Genomic DNA, 25,975 nt, shown 5'->3' with positions numbered 1-25,975 from the left:
CGTAGGCAGCCCTACTATAAAATCCATGGAAATGCTCTCCCACTTACTTAGTGGTATTTCCAAGGGCTGTAAAAGTCCGGGTGACTTCACCTGCTCGGCCTTGCTTACCTGACACGAGAAACAGCGTGTCACATATTCATGAATATGCTTTTTCATCTTTGGCCAAAAGAAATCTCGCTTCACGAGATCATATGTCTTCTCGACTCCTGGATGTCCCGCACACGGGCTATCATGGCACTGTCGAATGACTCTCTGCCTGAGATCATTCTGACTAGGTACTACAACCTTGCCATTTCTAACTAGCATACCATCCCTTATGGTATATCTTGCATAAGTTTGGCCTTTCCTGGATGCCAGGTCATCCTTTTCATTTTCCCCGGGTTTTAACACATGAGCTTTAGGCCACAAGCTCTGGACAAACTCGTCCACTCTTTGAGTTTCTCTTATCTCGGTCATTAGAGCACTCTCTAATACCGTGAAACTGAGGTTGTGCATAATGCGAGACAACGCATCAGCAACCTTATTGTCGTTTCCTCTTCGGTACCGAATCGTTAGATTAAACTCCTGCATGAGCTCTGCCCACCTAGCTTGGCGGCCTCTCAAGTCAGGCTATTTACAAAAATGTTTCAGAGTATCATGATCTACATCCACATAAAACTCTGAACCATACAGATAATGCCTCCATGTTTTCAAAGCATGGATGACAGCATACAACTCTAATTCATGAGTTGGCCTATTCCTTTGAGAGGGAGAAAGCTTCTTGCTTTCAAAGGCTACTGGCCTTCCCTCTTGAAGGAGGACTGCTCCTACCGCGCTTGCATCGGTTTCTAGGAACAACGGTTTCTGGGGATCAACTATTTTTAACACCGGTCCTGAGACCATAGCTTGTTTTATGGTGTTAAAACATTCTTGTTGATTCTGTCCCCAAATAAAAGGTACTTTATCTGAGGTCAGATCAGTCAATGGCGATACTATTCCAGAATATCCTTTGATATGCCTTCTATAAAACTGGACAAATCCCAAGAATGATCACAACACGGTCAGACTCTGAGGGGTTGGCCAAGTTAGTATCGCAGTCACTTTCTTCGGATCCATTTCTACCCCCTGTGGAGTAATTATGAACCCTAAATATTCAAGCCTAACCATACATAGTATAGTTTTCTTCTTATTCACATAAAGACTGGCTTTCCTCAAAGTACTGAACACTATTCTTAAGTGTTCACGATGCTCAGTAACACTTTTACTGAATATCAAGATATCGTCAATAAAATGTACTACGAACTTTCCGATATACGGACGTAGCAAATCGTTCATAAGCATGACGAATGTCGCTGGAGCATTGGTAAGTCCGAAGGGAATTACCAAAAACTCATAATGACCAAACCTGCTTCTAAAAGCGGTTTTATGCACATCCTCGGCTCTAATCCGGATTTGATGGTAGCCGCACTTAAGATCTATCTTGCTGAAAATCACGGCTCCATGTAATGCATCTAGCAAATCATCAATCCGAGCCATCGGATACATGTGCTTAACAGTGATATTATTCAATGCTCTGTAGTCTATACAGAGGCGAAATGTATCATCCTTTTTCTTCTTTAATATCACTGGCGAAGCAAAAGGTGAGAAACTTGGTTGAATCTGCCCCAACTTGAGGTATTCTTCCAGTTGTCTACGCACCTCCGCTTCTTCAGCAAAACTCATTCTATAGGGAGGTCTATTTACAGGTTCTGCTTCCGGGATCAGTTCAATCTTATGTTGAACTTTCCGCTCTGGAGGTAACCCATAAGGTAGTTCATCCCTAAAACATTCAGAGAACTCCTCTGTTATAAGATTAGCCAGCTTGGCCATCTCACCACTTTGCGTAACATCAGTGCTAGCCGAAGAATCATCCACCGGCTCTACCGATGCTGTGCAAAGGAATAAAAACTCTACTTGAGCTTTTCTGATTTCCATCACGGAAACCAACGGTCCCTGAGGTATATCTTTTTCACCTCGTAACACATAAAGCACATCATTCATCTTGAATTGATATACGTGCTTTTTCCAATCAATGGCTGGATTCTTCCTAGAATGCCACGCCATACCCAGGGCTATATCTGCATGAGCAAGCTTGGTCATTTCAAAATCAAGCTTTTCAGCATAGTCCTGAATCCGAAGCTTCAACTGGGTAACCCTTTGGTCCCATACTTCAGTTGAACTTCCATCTGCCATTTTGACTGTATACGCATAGTCAGATGGGCTCATTTTTAATTTCAGCCTCTTCACGAGCTTGGAGTTAATCACATTGTGAGTTGACGCCGAGTCAAACAACACAATGACATCATGACTGGCCACTTGCCCTTTCATTTTAATTAACTCCGTATCATTAAAGGCCGTATACCCCGTTGCTGCGGGCTTAGATAGGATGTTATCAGGTGCACTCGTCACTAACTTAGCAACAGATACACATAACAAACAAGGTACTAACCTCTGAGAAGGTCCCGCCAGTTGCATCTGCATATGTTCCGCATTGGGACTCTCCTGCATTTCCACGTCGCATTCAGATATTATCATATTAGCCGTGCGACAGTCTTTATTCAGTGGACAATCCTTCCACTGATGTCGCTGAAGGCAGCCGAAGCACAATCCTTCCTTTCTAGCTTTCTCTTTTTGTTCAGTGGTCAACGAGGACTTTGACCAAGCCCGGGCTGCCATTGGAGTTATTTTCCTTTTCACCCCAACGGTGGTACTTGTTTTTATTGGTCCCTCAACCAGCTTCACCTGCTTGGTTTGGCCACTTGGCTGCGAGACACTTGTCTTTGAAACCCATTTCCTCTGAGATCCCCCTTTTTTCGGGTACTCATACTGAGTCCCTGCCTGCACAAATCCACCAGATCTGCCTCTGGCATCCTCATAGTTCAGGGCTACTGCAATAGATTCATCTAATGTAGTCACATACTTAGCCCGAACTTCCATTTTGATTTTGTCGTTCAGTCCATAGATATAGTCTTTTAACTGAACCGACATAGGGAGAGGGTCTGTTATTTTCATGACACATTCCTTGAATTTGTCAGTGTACTCTGCCACTGACAGACTCCTCTGACGAAGATTTCTATAAGCATCCCAAGCTCGGGACTCTTCATCAGGTGGGAGAAAGTGTTTCTTAAATTCAGCTTTAAACCCTTCCCAGGTGGTAGGAGCAACTTGATCCTTCTGTTGCTTTATCCACCATCTATCCGCTGCCTCAATAAACAGGTGTGTGGCCTCGCAGATTTTCTTTAGATCGGATCTAATTTCACAAATGGCGAAGGCTTCTTCCCACTTGTGTAACCAAACCTCGATCACATCAGAGCTGCGCTCGGTCATCCGACCAGCGTACTTCTCTGGTCTATAATTAGCGATATTAGGCACTTTGACCCTTGCGCGCTCTAATGAATGGATACTGGGCTTTGGCTCTGCTGGAGCTTTGCCCTTATCAATTCTAGACGGTCTAGCTGACAAGGCTTGTACCATTTCCCTAATCTCATTTTGACCAGCATTCACTTGAAGTTGCTGGTTCATAATCTGCTGTAAAGCATCTTCTAATATCGAAATCCTACCGATCAAAGTAGGTGCTGCATGATGTGACATCTGTTGTGTAGACTGTACTCTAGACTCACTAGGATTCACCCTCGAATTCTGCCCTTTTGCCTCCATAGGTTCACAATGGAAAATGGTTTTTTTTTTTTTCTTCTTCTTCTTTCTCCTTCACACTAAACCCCCAAAATATACGATATTTTGAACGTTCCTTTTCACAGTGTAGGAATAACAGGACTATATTAAAAAAAAACTGTATCGAAAGAAAATGCTTCCTGATTTCTCCCCGTTAAAGGTACCAACGCCCGATGTAGCTCCGATGCAAACAAAGCGCTAGCTAGCGGGATATCCTTCTCTTATTTCGTTGAGTATTTCGGACCACACGGTCTCCAGCCTCCGAACTGCTGCTGTCCGTCGTCACGGCAACCCTCTAGGTCCAGCCACGATTTCAGAAGTCCCGTCTGGTTTTCTTTCCCGTCGACCGCCGAACCACCATGCTATCCAAAGCCCAACAGTTCGTTAATTTTAGTCCTTCGTAGACCACGGGTAGTCAACTTGCGCTGCATCACCTCTGACCTTGTGACGAATTCCCGCTCTACCATTCCCGCTACGCTCCAGGCTCGACTCGTCTACCCTTTCCTAGGCCTTCGCCGACGAATGTCCACGTCACGACTCGTTGATCCACTTCTTGCGTCACTTCTGCGCTCAATCCGCCACCAGCCGCTAAACAAAGACCCCGTGCGTCGTAGCTACCGTCCAGATTCATCGAAGGCCAATTGTGCGTCAGTTCGTCAACGCCTCACGGGCTTCCTATCGATCTGCTGGTGTAGGCCCGCGCCAATCAGTTTGACGCTCACGTCCCTACACTTACCTTATGCTCTGATACCAAGTGTCAACGACTCTATCTCTTGTCCTGAATCTCTATTTCTACATTGACTCAGCTCACGGGCGATGGCATTCAGTTGTTCCACCTAGCCTAACTCTCGTGGATCACAGATCTTCAGATTCATACATTCCTTTGTTTTTTTTTCATGCTTATCCACGAGACCCTCAATTCCCTAGATAGTTCTCCTTGCCAAATGTCATCATTTTAGCCTCTCCACTTGGTGCACCTTTTTACCCCTCTCTTGGGGCACATTTAAAACCACTTGCCCCTTGGCATTATTGCACATTTAGGTGCACCTAGGCCTTAGCACTCAGAACTACCTAGTCAATGCCATTTCACCCTCACCTAGGACCTTGGCAGTTACTTCTCTTGACCATTTCAATTACGCACATTAACTATTACAAAAGTTGGTCATCTAAGAGAAAATGCCCACCGATCTTTCCGAGGTCATGCTATCTCGGCTAGAGCATAACAGGGCATAGGGTCGGGCATAGGGTCGAACCCTTACCCTAATCCTAACCCTGGCCATTAGGGGTTCTCACGTATATATTCATGGTTATGATCAATATGTAGTATATACAGTGCGTAGTTTAAATTACCTATCTTGTGCGCTCCACTCTCTCCCCTCGATCGTTCAACATGGTATTAGAGCCATTCATGCTCGATCCATCGTGAGAGAGTGCAAGCCCTTGCTGTTTAAGGTAAGCCCTTGTGTTCGTCAGGTGCAATCCCTCCTTCTTGAGGCATCTTCATTACTCTTCCAACTCCTCTTGTAGAGCTCCTTGAATGCACATTGTGGAGAAGGGAGAGAGAGGGGGTAGGCTAGGGAGAGAGATAATGATACTCAAAGAGAGACATAATGAAATGACTAAGCAATAAACAAATGAAAGTACTCACATAAAAAGAGCTCGTAGGCTTGATACTTGATTGATTTGACACTAGACAAGTACAGCTCTTATATAAGAGCACACACACACATATGAACACCTATGCATATGGGATAACTCCCAATATAACACGTGGCATTTATAGGACACACTAGACTAGAACTCACACTAGAACACACCAAACTGACTCAACTTGGCTTCATATTCTAACAACCCCCTATGAAGGCAAGGTGGGAGACTATTGGAATGGAGCCAAGAACACAGACCATGACAATGATGGTCATCGAACTGTGCAATGACAGTCTAGAACTAGACATGGCTCCCATGCTATCTTAGAGGCAAGTGAGCATGGCTCAGAGGCTAGTGAGCATGGTATATAGACTCAGAGGCTCAACTAACATGGCTCAGAGGCTCATCATGCATGGATGCGTGGCCAACTCAGAGATCTAGGAGACTAATGCACCTACATCCTGAGACTGACATGCAATGCCTGATAAATAGACTTATCAAAGCCAATGCATGGCTCCCATAGTACATCCCCCTCTTGGCTCCAGGGACTAATCAGGGACATGGAGCCAAACACCATAAACATAAAAGCAATACATAAATTTAGGAGGACTATCCAAGACAGAGAACCTTATTGACTCAACACACATAATTTATTCCATTCATTTTTTTTTCAAAGAAAATTACTTCATTAAGTATGAATGAAAACCGTGAGAGCAAGCTCAAATGCGGAAGTACATCATGCAATGCATGAGAAAAAAAAACAGCTCAAAATGAGCTAATAAAAAACCAAGGCGGAGGCTGAAATTGCCATCTCCACCCTGAGGGAGACTTAGAGAAGAAAGGAGATCCTCTCCAAACTCTGAAAAAAATAACTCTCCTAGCAGTGGCTGCTTTGGAGGATCCCTGCATATTCACCCAAATGGCCATCAAAAGTGTGTACTGTGTCAGTCCAAATACTGGCCATAGTCTGGGAAGGGTGAACCTGGATTCCATTCATTTTTGAAACAACCTAGGGCAGAGTACCCAAAATAGAACGTGCTTAGAAAATATATAGATCAATCATCTCCATCGTCCTGTGGAGGGAAAGAGAGATGTCGGATTTCAGCAGTAAGAGCATGAACTTGTGTCGGAGGGTCATCATCTTCATCGTCACTCGTGGCGGCTGCAACTCAACTTGCATGGTCCTTAGTTTGCTGTTTGGCAAGCTTTTGGTAGCATCTATCCTCCATATGACCAAGCTTGTTACAAAAGGTGCACTTGAGAGGCTTGAATGGCTTTGACCTTTCATGTGTTGGTGTAGGCCTGGGCTTCCATCTGCTAGTGGAGGCAAGAGCCTCTTTAGTATCTGAAGAAGAGATCGGAGAATCTTTGTTCTGGCGATCTTTTTCGAGAAGAAGAGTCACCATATGTGGCAAGCCTAAGTATATTAAGAGTATGCTCAAAACGGGTGACTCCTTCCATACTCTTTATGAGGACAGCCATTTTGTCCTCCTCATCTGGGGAAAGTTGTAGCACAAGAGATTGCATTTTTACTAAATGTGCACTCAAGGTATCACTATCCTCCATTTTCAAATTATAAAACTGCAACTTCAAGAAAACCTTGGAGTTTGTGATTTTGTTACCGAAAAGATTATCGAGACGCGCCCATATCTTCTTGGCCTTTGATTTGAAGTCGATGTGATGAATCAAAGTATCATCGAGGCAAAGTCCAATGATAGCAATAGCTTTCGAGGTGTGTTGCTTCCATGTCTTGAGTTGTTGAGGATCCGTTGTGGGAACATCATTCTCAATAGCATCCCATACATTTTCTTTCATGAGGAGCAACTGAACTTTAGTTTGCCAAGTAGGGGATCCTTCTCCCTTGAACTTCTCCCACGAGCAATGAGTTTGAAGAAAGATAACTCACTGTGTACCTCGAGAGATGGCAACTTCAGTCTTCAGCACTTTAGGAGATGAAACTGAGGGCTAGAACTGAAGGCAGAAGATGCGGAGGATAGAGAGTCATCGTGAGAGATTTGGAGCACCAATTTGTGGGCAAAATGAGGGCAGCTCAGGTCACATGGAGGAGAAGAGACTATGAGCAGCAATGGCATGCATTCCGAGGGCAAAAGCAAGCTTGATACTGACATATTGTACGGGCAGATAACGTGGGCAGAAGCGGCAGCAGTTCCGAGTGTTGGTACAGGCTTGTACGGCCTGTTGTATGGCTGGAATAGTCTGTACGGCCTATACGGCTGGCTATGTGGGCAGCTTATGGCGAGGCTATTGAGGCAGCTGAAGGGGTAGCTGATGGAGAGGCATTCTGAGGCAATGGGCAGCAACAAATGGCGTGACAATCGATGAAGGTCAGCTCCAACAGCTCCCGAAGGTGAGGCTAAGGAGGGGCTAATGGAAGGGAGCTCTACCTTGGAGGAGAGGGTGGCTTCCATTTATGGGCTTCTCTCATCCTCTAGGTAGAGTAAGAATAAGGGGAAGGGAAAGGTAGTAGAGGAAGCTTTGACACCTCATGAAGGCACATGGTGGAGAAGGGAGAGAGAGAGGGTACACTAGGGAGAGAGAGAATAATACTCAAAGAAAGACATAATGAAATGGAAATGAAATGACTAAGCAATAAACAAATGAAAGTACTCACATATAGACCAAAGAGCTTGTAGGCTTGATACTTGATTTGACACTAGACAAGTACAGCTCTTATATAAGAGCACACACATACACATATGAACACCTATGCATATGGGATAACTCCCAATGTGACATGTGGCATCCATAGGACACACTAGACTAGAACTCCACTAGAACACACTAAACTGACTCAACTTGGCTTCATATTCTAACACTCCCCTTCTCTGATTTACTTTAGAAGGCTTGTCATGTGAGCTATGGAGAGAGAGTTATGCTCATCTTAGTGTTCTTCCTTTCTTTGGTTCTTTGAAAGGATTTCATTAGTGAGTGATGATTTCTGAAAGACTTATGGTTCTTTTTTTGAATAAGGTTCATTTAGGTTATGAGTTTTTCTACTCAACCTTTGATTTTCAGCTCTCCCTCCATATTCTATCTCATAAGTTTCACCATTACAATAGCACAGTCCTCCATTTTGGGTAATAAGGATCCCTTGAAGACCCGGCTATCTAAGAGCAAACTCTCGCAGAGTCTACTTAGACTGTAGCAACACTGACTCAAACTAATGCAAGTCAAGATGCGACTATAGACTCCTTCAATGCAAAGTGGTCAGCGACCAACGACCCTGTAGACAACTCTATGATGGCAACCATACAAAGTGAAGGCAAGGCAAAAGGCTGATGACAAGCTATGGCTTACAATTACTTAGCAGATGACATAGTATAGCAGAGAAAGCTACAACAAAGTCAGCCAGGCTTCAACAAAGAAAAAAGAGCGCTACCTACATTCATAAACTACAATGAGCATTGCAATTGGCAGCTACAATATTCATCTACACGACAATGAAGTCAGCCAACCTTCAACAAAGTAAAAAGGTTGCAACCTACATCTAGCAACTACAACGAGCATTGCTATGGAAGCTTCAACGAAAGACTGATGCAATTCAACCACAACACGACGCCACCTTCATCGAGCTCTTGTAAGCCCCAACGACACCTCCACCAAGCTTCTGTCCACTGCACCATTGCCATTCTTCTTCTTCAAACCTCCACAAAGGTTCCTTCACCTAAGCCACGTAGTACATTAGGTTACGTTGTAGATAGGGTTGCTCCCTCCTTGGTTAGGATTTTGCCATGTGTTAGGCTTATCTTGCCATGTCTGAAGGAAAAAATGGAGAAAGATTGTGAACACAAGTGAACAAGAAGTGGTCACACAGAAACTCCAATAGAACGCTCAATGAAAATCGCGTACAAGTACTTAGTATATATAGTACCCAAGTACTACATACCAAAATAGCCTAATCCTACACCACCATATCATTGTATGTGTCTAAAAATGCCCCCTCAATGATATGGCTGAAGTACTTTGGAATGATCTCAGAAGTACCTGATGTACCTAAAGTACCATGGTTGCACAAATTCATCCATGTGTGGATATAGCAACCTATGGGAGTACAAAAGAAACAATGTCATTTTACAACCTCCCTTGACATTGTTTTAATGTCTCTGATCCCCAAGCCATGTTGACGACGTGTGAAAAGATGTGCTAACAGGCTTTTGGTGAAGATATCTGCCACATTGTCCTCAGTGGAACAATAGATAAGATCAATAAAGCCATCCGAAATACAATCCTGTATGTAGTGATGATGATTTTCAATGTGTTTCATGCGAGCATGAAAGACAGGATTGTGCCAAGGGCAATGCAACTATGGCTGTCACAATGGAGAGAGGTTGCCTCACCATATTGTGCATGATGCAAGTCGTGCAAAAGCTTCCTTAACCACATGTATTCCATAATGGCTGCATTTTCTGCTTTATACTGTGCTTCACTAGAGGAAAGAGAGACTCGGTCTTGCTTCTTATTGAGCCAAGAGATACAAGCTGAGCCCAATGAGAAGCAATAGTAAAAAATGGAGCTTCTATCATCAATGTCCCCTGACCAATCTGAGTTTGTGAAACCACTCAAGTCAGGCTGATGTTGAAACTGCTGTTGAGGTAGATGTTGTGATGGCTGCCTTTTGTATTGCCATGCTATCTCTCTACAGACCACTATGGTTGCTGCGTTTATTCATACGTTCGTTTTGAGCTGCTTTTATTGCTTCTCTTCCTTCTCCTCAGCTTTGTCCCCTTTTGCCATGTTGCTTGCTGTCTTCTCTTTTCCCTTGCTCTTGTTCTTTTCAGATTATTTCCCTTGCTGAAATAATAGGGGGAGAAGGGCATACAGCCTTTCATACCTTTGCTTTTCTGAGATGGGCTGTAATGGTGGGACTGTGGAGAGGCTGCTATTTTCAAGAAAGAGAAAGAGGGGCGAGCTGTTGGCAATGGGCAAGAAAGCAAAAAAGGCTTTAGGTCTGGCAGCAAAAAAGGCAAAATCACTTGCTGAATGTAGGCAATGTAGGGCAATCAAGAAATAATGGTGTTGAGGAGTCCAAGGCAATGTAAAGGGGCTGAGAACCAAATGGCACAATCAGCAGCAGACCAAATCCAGATGCTGGGGCAGGGAATGTGCAATTCTTGGGCAGGAAATGTCTCAATCCTGGAGCAGGATTTGGAATTGTATTTTTGGAGCAGGGATTGCCTCGATCCTGGAGCAGCTTGGAGCAGGGACTGTTGCGACCATGGAGCAGGAACTGAGTGTGATTTGGAGGAGCAGAACTGCCGCGAATCTTGAACAGATGCTGGGGCAGGAACTGTGCGTTTCTTGAGCAGGCAATGCCTCAGGCTCGGAGCAGGTTTTGGAGTGGATATTTAGAGCAGGTAGTGCAGAAGTCTTGCAGCAGCTTGGATCAGGATCTGTCACAATCTTGGAACAGGAGCTGGCGCGATTCGGAGCTGTCCTTGTTGTGGGTCTGGAGCAGTCTTTGGCATGATTTTGGAGCTGTGAATGTCATTTGAAATGGAGCAGATCTGGAGCTGTCAGTGTCACGAGGGTGGTGGCACGGGGATGGAGAGGAAAGCGGGGCTGAGAGCAAGCACGGGTGGGCTGGTAGCAGGTTGAGGGAGGGCTGAGAGAGAGAGAGAGAGAGATGAGTAATTGCAGTCTTTCTTCTTTTTCAGATACAAAAGTATGCTCCAGATTTATCACAGTGCATTGCAAGGCTGATTACATCATCCTCCGATGTATCATTCAAGTCTAGCTGTGCTGAAATCCTTGGTGTGGCATGTACAGATTTTTGTGTGGTAGAACCACATATAAGAGCCAAAGTTTTCCAAAGTATTGAAATTTCTGACAAGGTTTCTACACAGCAAGCATGCCACAAGTATGATGAGGGTGATGTTAACAGAGATATTATTAAGTTTGACGAGCATATTGAATATCAGTCTTCTGAGGAAAATGAGGATGAGTGTTCTGGTTATGATTTTTGCAAAGGGCAAAGCATATGGGAGCAGTTGTAGATATCGTAATTTCAATGGGAGATTCCCAGATTGACAAATTTTGATGATTGTCCCATTTTGTACCATCATCTTCACATAGGGTGTAAGAGACCAACTTGTGCAATAGTGCCTTTGTTTAAAGGCATTCACTGTAGATATGCGAGGTTTGTTTGAAAGGGGATTGCTAGCTTATTGAGCACCTTTATTCCTTCTCCTTTCTTCATGACTTGAGACTCAACAACTTGGATTTCTCTTTCAGAGCCTCAGGTGTTTTATGAGAGACATGATTCTTCTTGGGATCTTTCGGTTTGATGACATTTGACTGAGTCATGCTCTCTGGATGACGTTCTTGGATCTCCTTTCGGACCTGCAAATGCCTCTGTGTATACTTCATGGAAAAATGTATTTTATAGCCCAGAAGAATTTATATTGGACAATAAAAACATTTCAAACTTGGACCTGCTATTAAGAAGAATGATAGGAATTCTTATTGTGATAGGAAACTTTAACGAGTCACAGTATTATTAATCATGCTCTTAGACTTAACATTGCTGAGACCACTACTTGTAACGTACTACAAGTCACAGTAGTAATCATGCTTTATGACTTACATTGCTGAGACTACTACTTGAAGCCTACTATGGTTTGGGATTACAATGCTTGCTACCATGGCTCTGCTTTTTTATCTTTTTTCTAGGAAAGAGCTTCCTTGAAATAGTGGATAGCTCTTGTGAACGAATTACACCTTGGTCATACTTGACCTTAGTAGACAGATGTGGCCCTGTGAGCAGTAACAGCTGCTTGATGAAAGATACTAGTTTGTACAGCAGTTTTTGTCTCTATGACTTTACTTTGAACTACTTTGAGCTACATGAATTTGAATCTATGGTAATGGCATGTTCAACATTTGAGCTGAGGGATCAGACCACTTGAGTTCCTTCTTTGTCAGCTTTCCATTATTCGTTGAATGAGAAAACTGGCTTGAAATAAGTCTTATATAAACTTCCGCTGATATTGTAAATTTTGATCTAAAACTGTGTTTATCATGTCACTAGGCAGGGCTTTGACACTGACAAGTATTATTCTTGACCATTGATTGTTTTTTGAGACAATCTTATCTCTGGCTTCTTATTACTGAAATTACGAGGCAGTCATTAGCTGTCAGAATCACTTTAATATCAATAGGAGTTAGTACTGCAGTTCTAATAATTTTAATATCAATAGGGATTAGTACTACTGTTCTAAATGAATATCAGTTGCTTGTTCCTGTGATCATGTCACATGTGGTTTTTGAGACAAGATATCATTGCTCAAACGTCAGAAAATGTTATCAAAAGATGTTCTAGTTATAAATGGGTATTGTTACTTAGTTAATGAAGCTCTCTGAAATTTTAGTAAATGATCAGGACTGATGTACTATCTGCTTGCATACCCATGCTGAATGTGGTATTACTCTTCCAATTAGTCTCATGGTAGTCATTGAGTCATTTGTCTCACTATTAGATACTAAGAAGTCCATGAGATGGTCAATTGGTTCAATCTTTGTTGTCTTTTGGAAGATATACTGCTGTGTCCTAAAAAGTAAGCTTCTATATAGAGGACATTCAATGTAGCTAATACTGTGCTGTGACCTAGAGTCAATTTTGCTGGAATGTGAGTAGAGCATTCCACTTTAGTCCTGATACGGATGCTAGTCATGTATGCTGGTTCTTTGTTTCAATTACTGGCTGTTGAAAGAATGGCACTTGATTTAATAAGCTATCAATTCTATGACCTAACGTAATCTGCTGGGACGTAAAGTAAAGATTGGCTTACCTGTATCATATGACTCGGTATTTGACAGGATAATTGTATGACTAGGGTAATGTGACTCTATACTCTTCTTTTGTTTCTCATTCTTACCTTAAGACGGATGCTGCTAGGTTAATGCAGTAACACTTGTAAATTGGGTAGATAGAATGATTAGCACCAATTAGTAACAAGTGTTGCTTTCTATAAAAATACTATTTATACTATTTTCACTGTATATGATTAGCACCAATTAGTATAACCAGTGTTACTTTCCATAAAATCATATTGATACTGGGCTTTAACTCTAGAAGTATGTAAATATGTGAATGCTTGAAACCGATTGATAATAACTGCTGAATGATGGAAAATGGGGTAAGCACTGTAGTTTAATAAATTAGCGGCAATATTGAGAAGTCACACTGACACTATAAGACTCTATCACCTTAGTGAAGTAAGCCTGTCATTTATCAATAAAAACTGCTAGATAGTCGCTTACTGCTGCTGTACATTAGGATCCAGAACTGAGTTTAGCTATCACTAGGCTAGGATTGACAATAACGGGTGATAAATGCTATTTCTGCTGACACTGTTCAAGATGTTTGACATTGTTGTTACTCAATCTTGTCTCTTGCTTCTGGTCGATGAAAGTTCTAGAGATTTGATTAGCTATCATAATTAGTACTGTATTTTGACATTGCTTCTTTTTGTGATCATGGCACTTGTACTTTGGTTTTTTGAGACAAGATATCAATGGAGGACAAGATATAACTGCCCAGATTGTCCTTGAATCTTTTGAAAATAAATAAGAAACAAGACACATGAAACATTTTGGAATACTCAAGACATGATTAGGTATATGTCTGTTGCAATTCACCTCTTTGTTGAATGCTAAAGTTCTGATATGCTGTAATTGTGCTAGATGATTGCATGAGTTTTGGATACTGTGACGCATTATGGATCATATAAAACATTTATGTGTCTGCATGATAAGCTGTGCTTGTGGAGATTCAATAACTGAATGTGATTGTAAGAAAAATGCCAATGTGATTGATCATGGTGGGTATGGTATGCCAGCCTTCTACATATTATAAAAGGTGGTGGAGTGGAGCCTATTTATTTATTTGGATACTCTTTGATTTTACATCTTGTCCTATATGCTGCATGGTCCTTCAAACGGGTTATGGTATCACCTATTACAGAATGAGAACTGTGGGGATGTGTTGTTCTATTATGGCCACTAAATGTTTAGCATGATTGGTTGCATCCACACATTGCCAACTATTAGTAGTTATAAAGCGTAGACAATGACTACATTTATCAGTCCTTTTTGTTATTATCAATTATACTCATTTTTTTTCTTCGGCTTTTTCATCTTTATCCTTAACAGTGATAACAAGCTCTTGGGACCTTTGATGCCTGTTAGTACTCATAAGTACTAATTGGTGTTTCGCAGAAGAGTGAAAGAATAGGTGTTGACACGCTGAAGTTATTAGTGCCCTCTACAGTTTGGAAGTATGATTACCATGTAATAAAATTGTGTGCGCTTCTATGGCAAGCAGATGCCAGTGAGCAGTTTTCCCTATATGGCGAGCAATTTTTTGCTGTATCTCTCTCTACTCTCAAAATGTTCTTTGTATCTCTCTACTCTCTATGTTCTATCTCCTCTCTCATCTCTCCTCTTTTAATCCCACCCCACCCCCCTCCCTCTGCATGCACGAATTCATTTGGTTTGTCATTGCAACCACTCTCTCTCTCTCTCTCTCTCTCTCTCTCTTTTGTGAAATCTTATATTTTTGTGTGGGAAACCCCAAAAAAGAGGTAAAAACCCACCAATAAGTACAAAGGCAAAATTTACAAGTAAAGCCTCAAAGCAAAAGTCATGAGGCAGCCAAGTAAAAAGTTACATATCAAGCTGGAGGAGGATCAAACACAACATCCTCCAACTTTAGATTATTGCTTTGTAAAAACTGATGCAGTGTAGAAACCACGCCATCAATAAAAACAAGCTGTTTTTTGCCCTTGTGATTCTTCTTAATATAGGCGGGCACCCGAAATTTCTGAATCACAGGGTCAAAAACCTGTTGTAACATGGGATGAAAAGAATCCAGTGAAAATGGCACATCTGCATCCCGAACAGAAGAAGACTTTGGCACAGGCATCAGAGGCAAAGGAGCTAGATTAACATCTGTATCCTCCAACGAAAGAGCTGAATCTGATAAAGCAGGACTCAGCATTTCAGCTTCACTCCGAGGATCAACCTGAGAAGGAGCATGTGCAACATCCTGTATGATCCCCTCTGCAAGGGGCACATCCATATCGTGAGGAGAAGGAGGTTGATGATGATCAACATGAGTCGGATCTTGAACTTATTCAGCAAGAGAAAGATTGGCTTGTGATTTTTCTACCTTCCTCCAGTAATGCTTCGAAGCAGTAAAAGAAGGCTTATCCAGTAAAGCCTTAGCAGAAACCGGAGGAGGAGGAGGAGTAACCTTCACAGTTGAATGAGCAGGAGGAGTGGTCATGGAAGCAGAAGGGCAAGCACGTGCAAAATGACCAACCTGACGACACCGATAAGAAGCTGTAGGAAAAGAAGCAAAATGCAGCCTGATGCGCATTGGATGAGCAAATCCCAGATCAAGATCCAGAGTAGATGGCACGGGCTGCATCATATCCCATAAAATACAGAGCCTAACATCACGGGTAGCCTACAAGAAATCCTATCTCGGAACATGGAGAGGCCTGCCCAAAAAAGCTGCAAGAGTAGGAAGATGCTGAAGAAGAGGCACAGGCAGCGCTTTGAGGGTAATCCAAACCGGACAGTGGGTTAGAAGAGAGGCAGACGGATCAAATAAGGGATCCCAGGGCATCACATAAGCAAAAAAGCCAGCTCTAGGAACACCAGCACGACTGACAAGGTACTCTACCACTTCAGTCGAAGAGCAGTGGGCATAGTAAAATCCTTTGCCAAGAAAGACAAAGGAAGAAATACAATCTAGACCCACTGCAACATCAGCCCAATGACGAAGCTGAGCTGAAGATAAAATCCTGCCCATAAAATAGAGGCAGACTCCAAATTGTTGAGCTTGTTGAAGACCGAAGACCAAAAGGGCAGAATCCAAGGAACAAACAAGCGGGGAACCCGATGAAGGAACTTTTGTGACAGAGGCAGAGCACAATTGGCGAAGTAGATCCAGCTGGAGGGAAGAAGAAGGGCCATTGGAAACATCCAGCTTTGCCGATTTAATTGAAGGTGAGGCAAACAAACCACCATGCTTCCGCGGAAGAAAAACACGAGTAGGAGGAGCAGAGGCAGAAGGAGGCGCTGGGGCTGAGAAAACAAAAGAAGTAGGTGTCGGAGCAGTAGGAAAGGAGGAGGAAGATGAGAATGGAGCAAAAGTCACCGAGGGCTGCAACACAGATACGGAACGAGGCTGCGCAGATGACTGTACAGGCTGTACGGTTGGCCGTACGGCATGCACCGAAGGAAAAAGTGGCGGAGTAGACGGTTGCAGAGAAGGTTGTACGGGGATGTGTAGGGAGCACGGGAGCTGTATGGGAAACTGTATGGGGGGCTGCAGGGTGCACGGAACCTATACGGAAGGCCGTACAGCTGATGACAGCTGTATGGAAGGCAAGGTAGGCAGCAGGGACGTCGAGGGTGAGTGCACGGATGAAAACGGGGAGGCAGATGAGGCCGGCAGGGCAGAGGAGGAGGTCTCCATCGCTACCCACGAGACCACAGACACTGTGCACTCTCTCTCTCTCTCTCTCACTCTCACACTCACACTCTCTTTCCAAGGGATCATATCATTGTAATGCTCCAGAAAACCACAAAATAACAACAACATTCTAACAACAATGAAAAGGGGACATTTTCATTTCCCAAACTCCTCTCCCGACCTCCATATCAAAAGCGCCACTCTAACCGTTGCAATTCATAACACTTTCCTGCAACAAAGCTCTCTATCTCTATATGGTTTTTTTCACTCATTTGATGCACTTGAGCAACACAAAAGCATGCCAGTATGGTCCTTGTCAATATGTCCCTTGAGGATTCCCCTAACCCTTACAATTCGTTACACTTCCCTTCTGCTCTCATTTGCTACACGTGAGCGACACGAAAGCATATATATGTATATCATAAGCATGTACTTTAGGGCCTTCCTCAAATGTTTCAACAGTGAATGGCTCATGTTCTTTGGATTAAAAGCTCTTTTCTTGAGTCACCCTTGCTTTTCATTTCAAGAGATGATTTGATATATTTATGTTGCTTGCTTGGAGATGTTATACATGTATCTCATGTGTCTTCCCTCTGTGAAGATCAAGCTTGCATCTGCTATCTGCTCTTTTGCAAACTCATGTCTCCCTCCTGCCACTGTATTGGAGCTTGCTTCTTTCATCTACAAATTGAAACCTGTAAGCAACAATGCATCAACCTTGTCTTTCTTGAGGTTGGTGCCTTGTGCCATAGTCCAAACAAAAGGGACTTTGTGTGGGGGGATGATTAATGTTCCTATCTATGGCCCATGTGTGCATTATATTCATGTTGCAAAACCACATCCTTTGGTTTGCCATCCTGGCCACCTGTGACCTTCTTGAAAAAACGGGGCATAGGTGCCCCCTTCACAATTCCCAATAGTATACCCACATTTTCCATTCCTTCCTAGCAGTCTTAGGCATTTACCTTGCTCTTTTTGAGGAGTCCTCTTAATTGTCCAGAAGGTTTGATGTATTAGCACTTCCTCGTGTGCATTATATGTGCAAATTACCTACTTCTCTTGACAATGTGGCTTCATTTGCACCAATAGTTGCTCATCATCTATGAAATGAATCTTCTTAGGCCTTGTAATGGGCCTACTTAAACAATGCACATTGAACTCTCGATCACCATTGAAAGGAGTTGGCACTTGTACATGGGTGTACCTATGGTGTTGGTTTTCATCGTCCATAAGACCCACGCTGGAGTAGAAGTGCTAGAATTTTCTCTTCAATAAGCTTCTCAAGGATAGGCCTTGCTCCTATGTGTTTGTCGGGGTTGTACGAATGCTGTTTTGCACTTTCTGGAATATCTTTTGCTTGAAACCCTTCCTAGCTAGTTGATTTGCATGCTTTGATTCTGATAAGTTTGCCCATGGTGTGCATGCTTCATCATTACTCTTCAGTACCTGCAATAATTACTCGAATAAGTGGTGTCCAAGGTTATATTAAGATAACAAAAACGCAATAGGACACAGAAGAAGAGCCATGCAGATGTGATTACAATCGCCGCAATGGCCAATATGAATTTCTCACCAGTTGACCATATATCCATAGCAGGTTTGCCACTGTGCCACAATTGGGAGATGACATGAGCTTGCCATCCGCCATTGCTCACACATGTTTCTGTGTCCGTTTTGGGCTACTTTTACAACATACGTCGTGGTATGAAGGCTGACGCTTTGTGCTTAATGGAACAAGGAGGACCTTTCTCGGCCATGCATTTCCAGTTCTCCATTGTGCACTTCTCTTATGGCATTCCAATCTCTTATGGCATTCCAATTGGGCTTGGGCTTCGTCTACCATGAATATATAAAAATTGGCATTCTCAAAACCATGGGTAAATATCAAATTATTAAGGCAGTCCTAAAACAAGACTTGTGAGGTCTTTTTCATCTTCTTTCATCTTGCAAGTAGCTATTGTAAGAAGCTCCTACAAGCTAACACACAACAAGAAATTGAAGCTTCATCAAAGGGATTAGGAACATTTGAACGTGTTGTTATTGTTGTTGAATAGTAGGATTAGATTCCTTTCCAATCATTCCCTTCATATCCCTCGATATATCTTAGTTCATGTCATGTTAAGCCGCAACATCTTCTTCCAACAATGCATTGCCCTTCTTTTTAGTGCAGATCGATTGGGTGAGATCATGGCCTCCATCGCTGACCCTTTCTTTCTCCCCATATTTGACTATAATATTACTTGGGAGGTTACCATCTTTATTCTCATCTAAGGGAAACATGGAGAGAATATCGGGGTGATAACTTAGCACACTCTCCTGCAGTCAAAGACTTAGAGTGCGAAGGAACTCTGAGAAAAACTTTTTCTCCTTTCTTAAATTCTCTAATGGATCTGTTTTCATCCGCATACGCCTTAGCTCTATCCATAGCATGGCGGATGCTAGCTCTCGCACAAGTGCTAGCATCTCCCACATTTGAACCACAAAGTTTGTGGCCTAGACACTTTCTGATATATTCCAACTGTAGCTGGATTTGCTTGTCTATAACCATAGTTCAGCTCAAACGGACTGAACCCTGTAGAGGAATGTTTTCTATCATTGTAGGCAAATTGTAACAGTGGCAACAACCACTTGTTGCCTCAATGAAACATATGCTCTAAGCATATCCTCTAAAATTTGGTTGACTATTTTCGTCAGACCATCCGTTTCTGGATGATCCCCACTACTCTTTCACAACTCAGCCCTTAGTGTTTCAAACACCACAGTCCAAAATGACTGGTAAATTTAACATCCCTGTCTGACACTATGGATCTGGGTAATCCATGCAGATGGGCTATCATGGCATTGTTGAATGACTCTCTACTTGAGATCATTCTGATTAGGTACTAGTACTACCTTGCCATTTCTTTTCAGCATACCATCTCTTATGGTATATCTTGCATAAGTTTGGCCTTTTCTATTGTGGCTTCCTTTGCATAAAAGGGTATGATTTCTCTCTCTTTCCACTAAGTGTTAATGATCTCTGTCACTAAGTTTTGAAGAAGTAAGAAGCTAAGAGGTAATAGAACAGCAAGAAGGAATCAACAAATGAAGCAAATAGAGTAGTTTATTCAAGAGTGGGGAGGGCCCTTATAAGGGCAACTGATACAATGCATGTACCCCAAAGGAGAGTACCTCTAGATCCACAAATCACTCCACTGATCTCTCAATCAAGCCCATGAATCTCTCAATCACACCTAATAGAACCTTCTACCATCAAACTTGGTCACACTAACCAACACACAAACCTTGTAACCCTTGGTGCACCCCATTACATGAATTTGTCCTTCATACGTCCCCACAAATTGACGACCTCAACCCTAGTAGTAGTCTATCTCTAGTGACAACACTCATGATCCCAAACTGGCACTCACTCTAGTTGCATCAACAGTAGACTCATTTGGGCATCCTCACCCCAACATGATCAAGATAAAACTCACATGAGGCTAACAATCATTTGAGGGGGACATTCCAGGGCAGAGAACCCTTATTGACCACACACAAAAATTCTAAGTCGAAGATGTGGGGAAATTCTCCCCCTTGATGTCAATCTTTTACTGGCGTCGTTTCCAAGCCACCATTGTGTCAAACTCATAAACTTGCTTGTCCATTGCATTGTACTTGCTGTCGATGAAGCGAAGTTTTCCTTCTTTGTGCATCTTCTTGGTATACCAAAGCATAATCCTTTTGTCCATGTGAAGCAAAGTATCCAATTCTAGGCAAGGTCTTACCACATGGGTAGTGCCTAATGCCTTACAAGGTTTGACAAATAGACTCAAGCAAGTGAAACTTGAGAACATATTCTTCGAGAGCACAATCATCATGTCATCCCCATATAGATGCAAAGAAGTTGCATACATCATAAGATATATTGCATAGACCACTAAGTCATCTCGATAAATGCAAAGTACAATGACGCCCATGAGTTCCATAATTGAGTTCTAATGCTCAAGAAGAGTCAATATACTGACAACTTTTAGTCAAGGTCAAAAGCTCCAATTTTCATTTCACTTGGTTAACCCTCAAATCCACAAAACTGCCAAAATGTGAACTTAGAAATGAGCAGAGATTGGAAGCTGAAATTCAAGTTGTAGAAGAAAGAATTCAAGGGGCTTTTGCTGTGAAATGAAAGCTCTTTTACCAATGAAGACCCCCTAGGGAAGAATTGTGCAACGTTGCGTTAGAACGTCTGTGAGAGTAGCAACTTTCTCAACTAGTTTTTCTATCTTTTCTCCTCATATATTGGACCATTGTTGCTCAAACTTCAACGTCATGCTCCTTGTAGCATTGCCCAATAGCAGTTAGAGCCATGTGATGAATGGTGGCGCCTACAGGGAGAATTGCGTGCTTCTTCAACGGTTGGAAAACGTGTCGACACGGGCCGCAGAGGAAACTATTTCCTAATTTTGCCTAGCCAAGGATTTGCCCCAACACGAGGAAGGTTGGGCTCAGAGGGCATGGGAAATCTCTTAGAGATGGAGAACATGCCTAAGCAAATTCTGTGGGAAGAGAATGAAGAAAAGCTCCATTTGGGAAAGATGTTGACATGGCATTCAAAGAGGGCTCAAGGAGGGTGAACATGGCTCTGATACCACATGATGGAACAGCAAGAAGGAATAAGCTAATGAAGCAAATAGAGTAGTTTATTCAAGAGTGGGGACTCGGGAGGCCCTTATAAGGGCAACTGATACAATGCATGTGCCCCAAAGGAGAGCACCTCCAGATCCACAAGTCACTCCACTGATCTCTGAGTCAAGCCCATGAATCTCTCAATCACACCTAATAGAACCTTCTACCATCAAACCTCATCACACTAACCAACACACAAGCTCACACAGACCTTATACCCCTTGGTATACCCCATTACATCAATTTGTCCTTCAAGAGGTGTGTGACGTTTCACTATCCCCAACTTCATGACACATCTTTTGGTGGAGACATAGATTATCTTTTTCTCACATGCCTCGCTTGACTCTAATGCACTCCGTGGGTTCCTTGGCACATAGTGTCCTAAACGTTGCTTGGTTTTAGAGAAACAAGCATCAAACTATAGATACTAAACGGGGTTGCGTGTGCAATCCTCACCCACTTGTCTTAGCTTGATCACAAACCAATCTCTACAGTGTAATAATGGTTTGATATATCAAGACTCAACAATACTAGAATATTGCATTGAACTCCGCAAAGCTAGATAACTTTTTTGGACCATTCTTGACACTTAAATAGAGCGAGAATCAAGCGAAATAGCTAATTGATTTCAAAAATCCACCTAGAATCAACTGTAAACCATGACTCAAAGTGTCCTGTCGATGTGGTTTCCTTCTACCCATTCATGATGCTCAAAGTCTTGCCACTTGGTCTCGCAAGTTACTTGGCGTGCTTACTTGAGTACTCGAGTAATAGTTAAATTAACTCTAAGTTAAAACTTTGCCTCAACACAACCTGATCCGTGTCCTCATGGATGTGGGGCAAATTTTTGGACTGTCTAGAATAATTTTGGCTTTTAAAATGGGGGGAAAGACTACTTAAGGAATGACACTCAGGCACTGCAAGCTAAGACTTTTTATGCCCAGGGGTGGTTGTTGATATCAGAGAGACAGAGGAGGTAGTTGAGGTGAGGGAGCGTTAGAAGAGCCAGGGTGCATGAACAAGATCATGTAACACAAAGGGACCAATTGGAACCTCACTTCCTAGAGCCGGTGTTGAGATGGGGGAGCATTTTCTATGTGTCTGCCTAGTCTATTATGAGATCTGAGGACGATATCACTGCCTCTTTCAGGAGGGATATGGCTTTGGTCCACTTACACGGCTGATCCATTTTCACGATCAGGTTTGTGTTGGGCTCTATCCGATTGAGATGCGACGAAGAATAAAGGGCATTGATGCCTAGAATAAAGGGCATTGATGCCCACCCACTTCTCTTTCCACTGCTCAATCATTTGGAGGGCATCAGGGTCTGACGATTCCCACATGTGCAAATTTATACTTGTAATGCTTTGTATTGTGCTTGTGGCTTGGTCCATTTAGTGATCAAACTTTGACATACTTTGAGAAAATGGCACACATAGAGATGTCTCAATCAAAACATAGCATCAATGATTACAAAATACATCAAACAAAGGCAAATTATACCACAGGTGGTCCTCCATACCCCCCTCCCCCCTCCCCACTCACCCGCTCTCTAATACCATTTTCTACCAATTGGGGTCCCCTATTGTGACCAAGTCAAAGTTCTTCCAATTTTTGGAGGTGCTAATTGCTTTTGGCTCTTTATTGAGCTAATTCTTAGTGACTATTTGGATATTGGAACAAGGAACTCCATAGGAACCATAGCTTCCAAACCAAATGCCATAAAAAATCCAGTTAAGCTTGTCATCACCTTGTATGCCGTATGATACGCCCATAATGTAGCATGCAGCTTGAGCCTTGGTATCCCAATCTCGGTGGTGCATGCTGACCCTCTTGGTGAGAATGAACTTGAGTACCTTGTTGATTGCCTCAACTTGGCCATTGCATAGAGGATATTAAGTGGTCATCGCTCTATGTATAACCATGAGCTCATTTGTCAAAGATATAAAGACTTCATTTATGAAATGTGTTCCTTGTACATTGACAAGCTTGATAGGACAACCATAGCTACAAAAAATAAATTCATAAATGAATTTAAATGCTCTGAGACAAAGTTGTCTCTTAGTGCTTTGGGTTTTGTGGTGGCATAATTTGTAGTAGCTATCATGTATTTATTTTGTGTGTACAAAAGCCATTTTTTTAAAAATGGACCAATCCCCATCACTAAAATACTAAAATGTTTTTTTGAATGGACCAATGTAATCTAATCCCCATCACTAAAATACTTCCCAAGGTTGACTTGGTTGTAGGGGCATATCATGTTATGATGGCAGGTGAGACTCATCCTTTGGCATACATCACATTCCACAAAACAAGCATTAGCATCTCAAAATAAGGTACTCCACCACAACCCTCCTTGCAAAACTTCCCAAGTTGTGAGTTCTCCATTAAAATGTCCTCCAGCAAGCCTTGTATTTGCTTCATTTAGTACAGCTACTCGTTGATGAGGAAGGAACCAACAATTCAAAACCATGTCTACTCCTTAGCTACCCTCCAATCAAGCTATTCTTCTAGGATTTCAAGGCTAACTTCTTGTGTTTGTCTCAGAGCATATGCTTGGGAAATGTGGCATGCCATAAATACCATATCATATCATCATACTTGGTTTCAGATAGATCCACAACAAATAATTGCGTGTCTTGTAGCTTGTTGCAATTTCTTGACTTTGGTTTGGGGTGAGAAAATGTGAAAGTATGTGCACAGACATGAAAGACAATATGCATAAGCATGAAAGAAAATCTACGCTTGCATGTGATTTACCAGGTTTATGAATGATCTTGAAATTGAATTCTTGCAATAGCAACATCCAATGCACCAATCATCCTTGGATGACCATTTTTTAAATCAAATATAAGAGAGATTGGTGATCAACATAGAAGATAAAAGGATTACCAAGCAAATAATGGGGCACATCTTGTCCCTAGCACCCAAGATGGCACTGGCATATTGGGGGATTTTGGAGGATTCTATTGAGACCATGCAAATGATTGATCAGACGAGAAGGCCACACACCTCAAGTTTTTGTAGAGGCCTACGAAGCAAGAAGAAGAGAAGGAGGACATAAGAAAGGAACTTGAAAATTGCATCACATAAGGAATTTGAAAAAGAGTCATCATATTTCAAGATCATCTTTACAAAATTGCATTCCAAATACGCATGCTCACAATACAATGTCTCATATGATAGGTTTGTGTGTAAAATATCTCAAGGGACGAATGTGCTAGGGCCCACATCTAAAGTACCATGAGTGCTAGGTCCTAGACCCTGGCTATCTAGATTGGTCAAAGTATCAACACCATCTTTCATGTCTAAGTCCCCAAAATTGGTTCCGTATCATTGGAGCTAGGCCTCTAGTGTGTGGATATGTGCTGAGGTATGACAGACATTGCTAGGTTAATAAGGTTGTCTCATATAATAGGTTTGTGTGTAAAAAATATAAAGGGACAAATGTGCAAGGGCCCACATCTGAAGTACCATGAGTGCTAGGTCTTGCACCTTGGCTATCTAGATTGGTAAAAGTATCAACATTATCTTTCGCGTCTAGGACCCCAAATTGGTTTTGTATCATTGGAGCTAGGACTCTAGTGTGTGGACATGTGCTCGTAAGTCCTCAATCTCTTTGGCTTGTCTTGAAATCTCACCTTGCAACTTGCAAGTCCTCGGCTGTGGTAACACCCTGTTAATGGAGAGGTATGACAGACATTGCTAGGTCAATATGGTGATTGTGTGCCTGTGGAGTCAATACACAAGGCTTTTGAGATGTCGATCTCTATTCTCAGTCCTTGCTCACTTGCGCTTGGCAAGACATCCCTTTCTTGTACCTGACAAGTGGGAGTCTATTAGTCCAATCTACACTTCGATGCAAGACATTGTGGATGTAAACGTACACTCGCTGGATGAAGTGCAAATGAATTTGTTGATTATTTGGCATGTTCCCTTCAACGTTTATGAATTGTTGGAGTAGAATGTGTGCAAGAGCCTTGTGTCATAGATTAGATAACTTTGGTTGTGAGTACTTATTTCTAGCATGGCCACTTCAAAGAGACATGGTGTTTAAAAAATCATTCAAACAAAGCCTGGATACTTGTCAAAGAGATAGTGGCTCGCCTTGCATGGTACTATCATCCACCGGACTCGTGGCAAACACACCTAATCTCTCCCTTCCAAGCATCTCTTGTTGCTTGTTCAAAATTGCTTTAGCCTCAAGTGTCCATAGACACCTTGGGATGCTCCTGTGTGGGATGTTCTCTCTCTATGTGCTCATATCAATCCTGAAATCAACCCTAAAAAATGTCAATTAATGCATCAAGAACGTGCAAACGTGTTTAAAATTATGATAATTGCATTAAACCACATTAAAGAATAGAAACATATCACATTCAATCATAACAACATAACACTACACTTGTCACATTAAATCGTAGCAACATGAAACTTATTTAAACAAAGCACTTAATATCAAATTATACA

The 25,975-nt window shown here is 42.3% G+C and overlaps 1 protein-coding gene across 1 annotated transcript in view; it reads left to right on the top strand.

Annotated features, from left to right (window-relative positions):
* The window catches only part of LOC147882646 (type 2 DNA topoisomerase 6 subunit B-like), a 132,414-nt gene extending 120,536 nt beyond the window's left edge, over positions 1-11,878 (top strand). The window contains exon 14 of the mRNA XM_087400977.1: positions 11,013-11,878. Coding sequence (XP_087257103.1) covers positions 11,013-11,351 — 339 coding nt within the window. The 3' untranslated portion in view covers positions 11,352-11,878. The remainder of the gene's footprint in view (positions 1-11,012) is intronic.
* The last annotated feature ends 14,097 nt before the right edge of the window (positions 11,879-25,975 follow it).

This window comes from Dipteris shenzhenensis, chromosome 29 (genome assembly GCF_047967505.1).
Source record: "Dipteris shenzhenensis isolate YYH24624 ecotype China chromosome 29, Dip_SZ_1.0, whole genome shotgun sequence".
NCBI classification, from domain to species: domain Eukaryota; kingdom Viridiplantae; phylum Streptophyta; class Polypodiopsida; order Gleicheniales; family Dipteridaceae; genus Dipteris; species Dipteris shenzhenensis.
The sequence above is the reverse complement of the archived record's forward strand: the minus strand, read 5'-3'. Positions and strand labels throughout refer to the sequence as shown.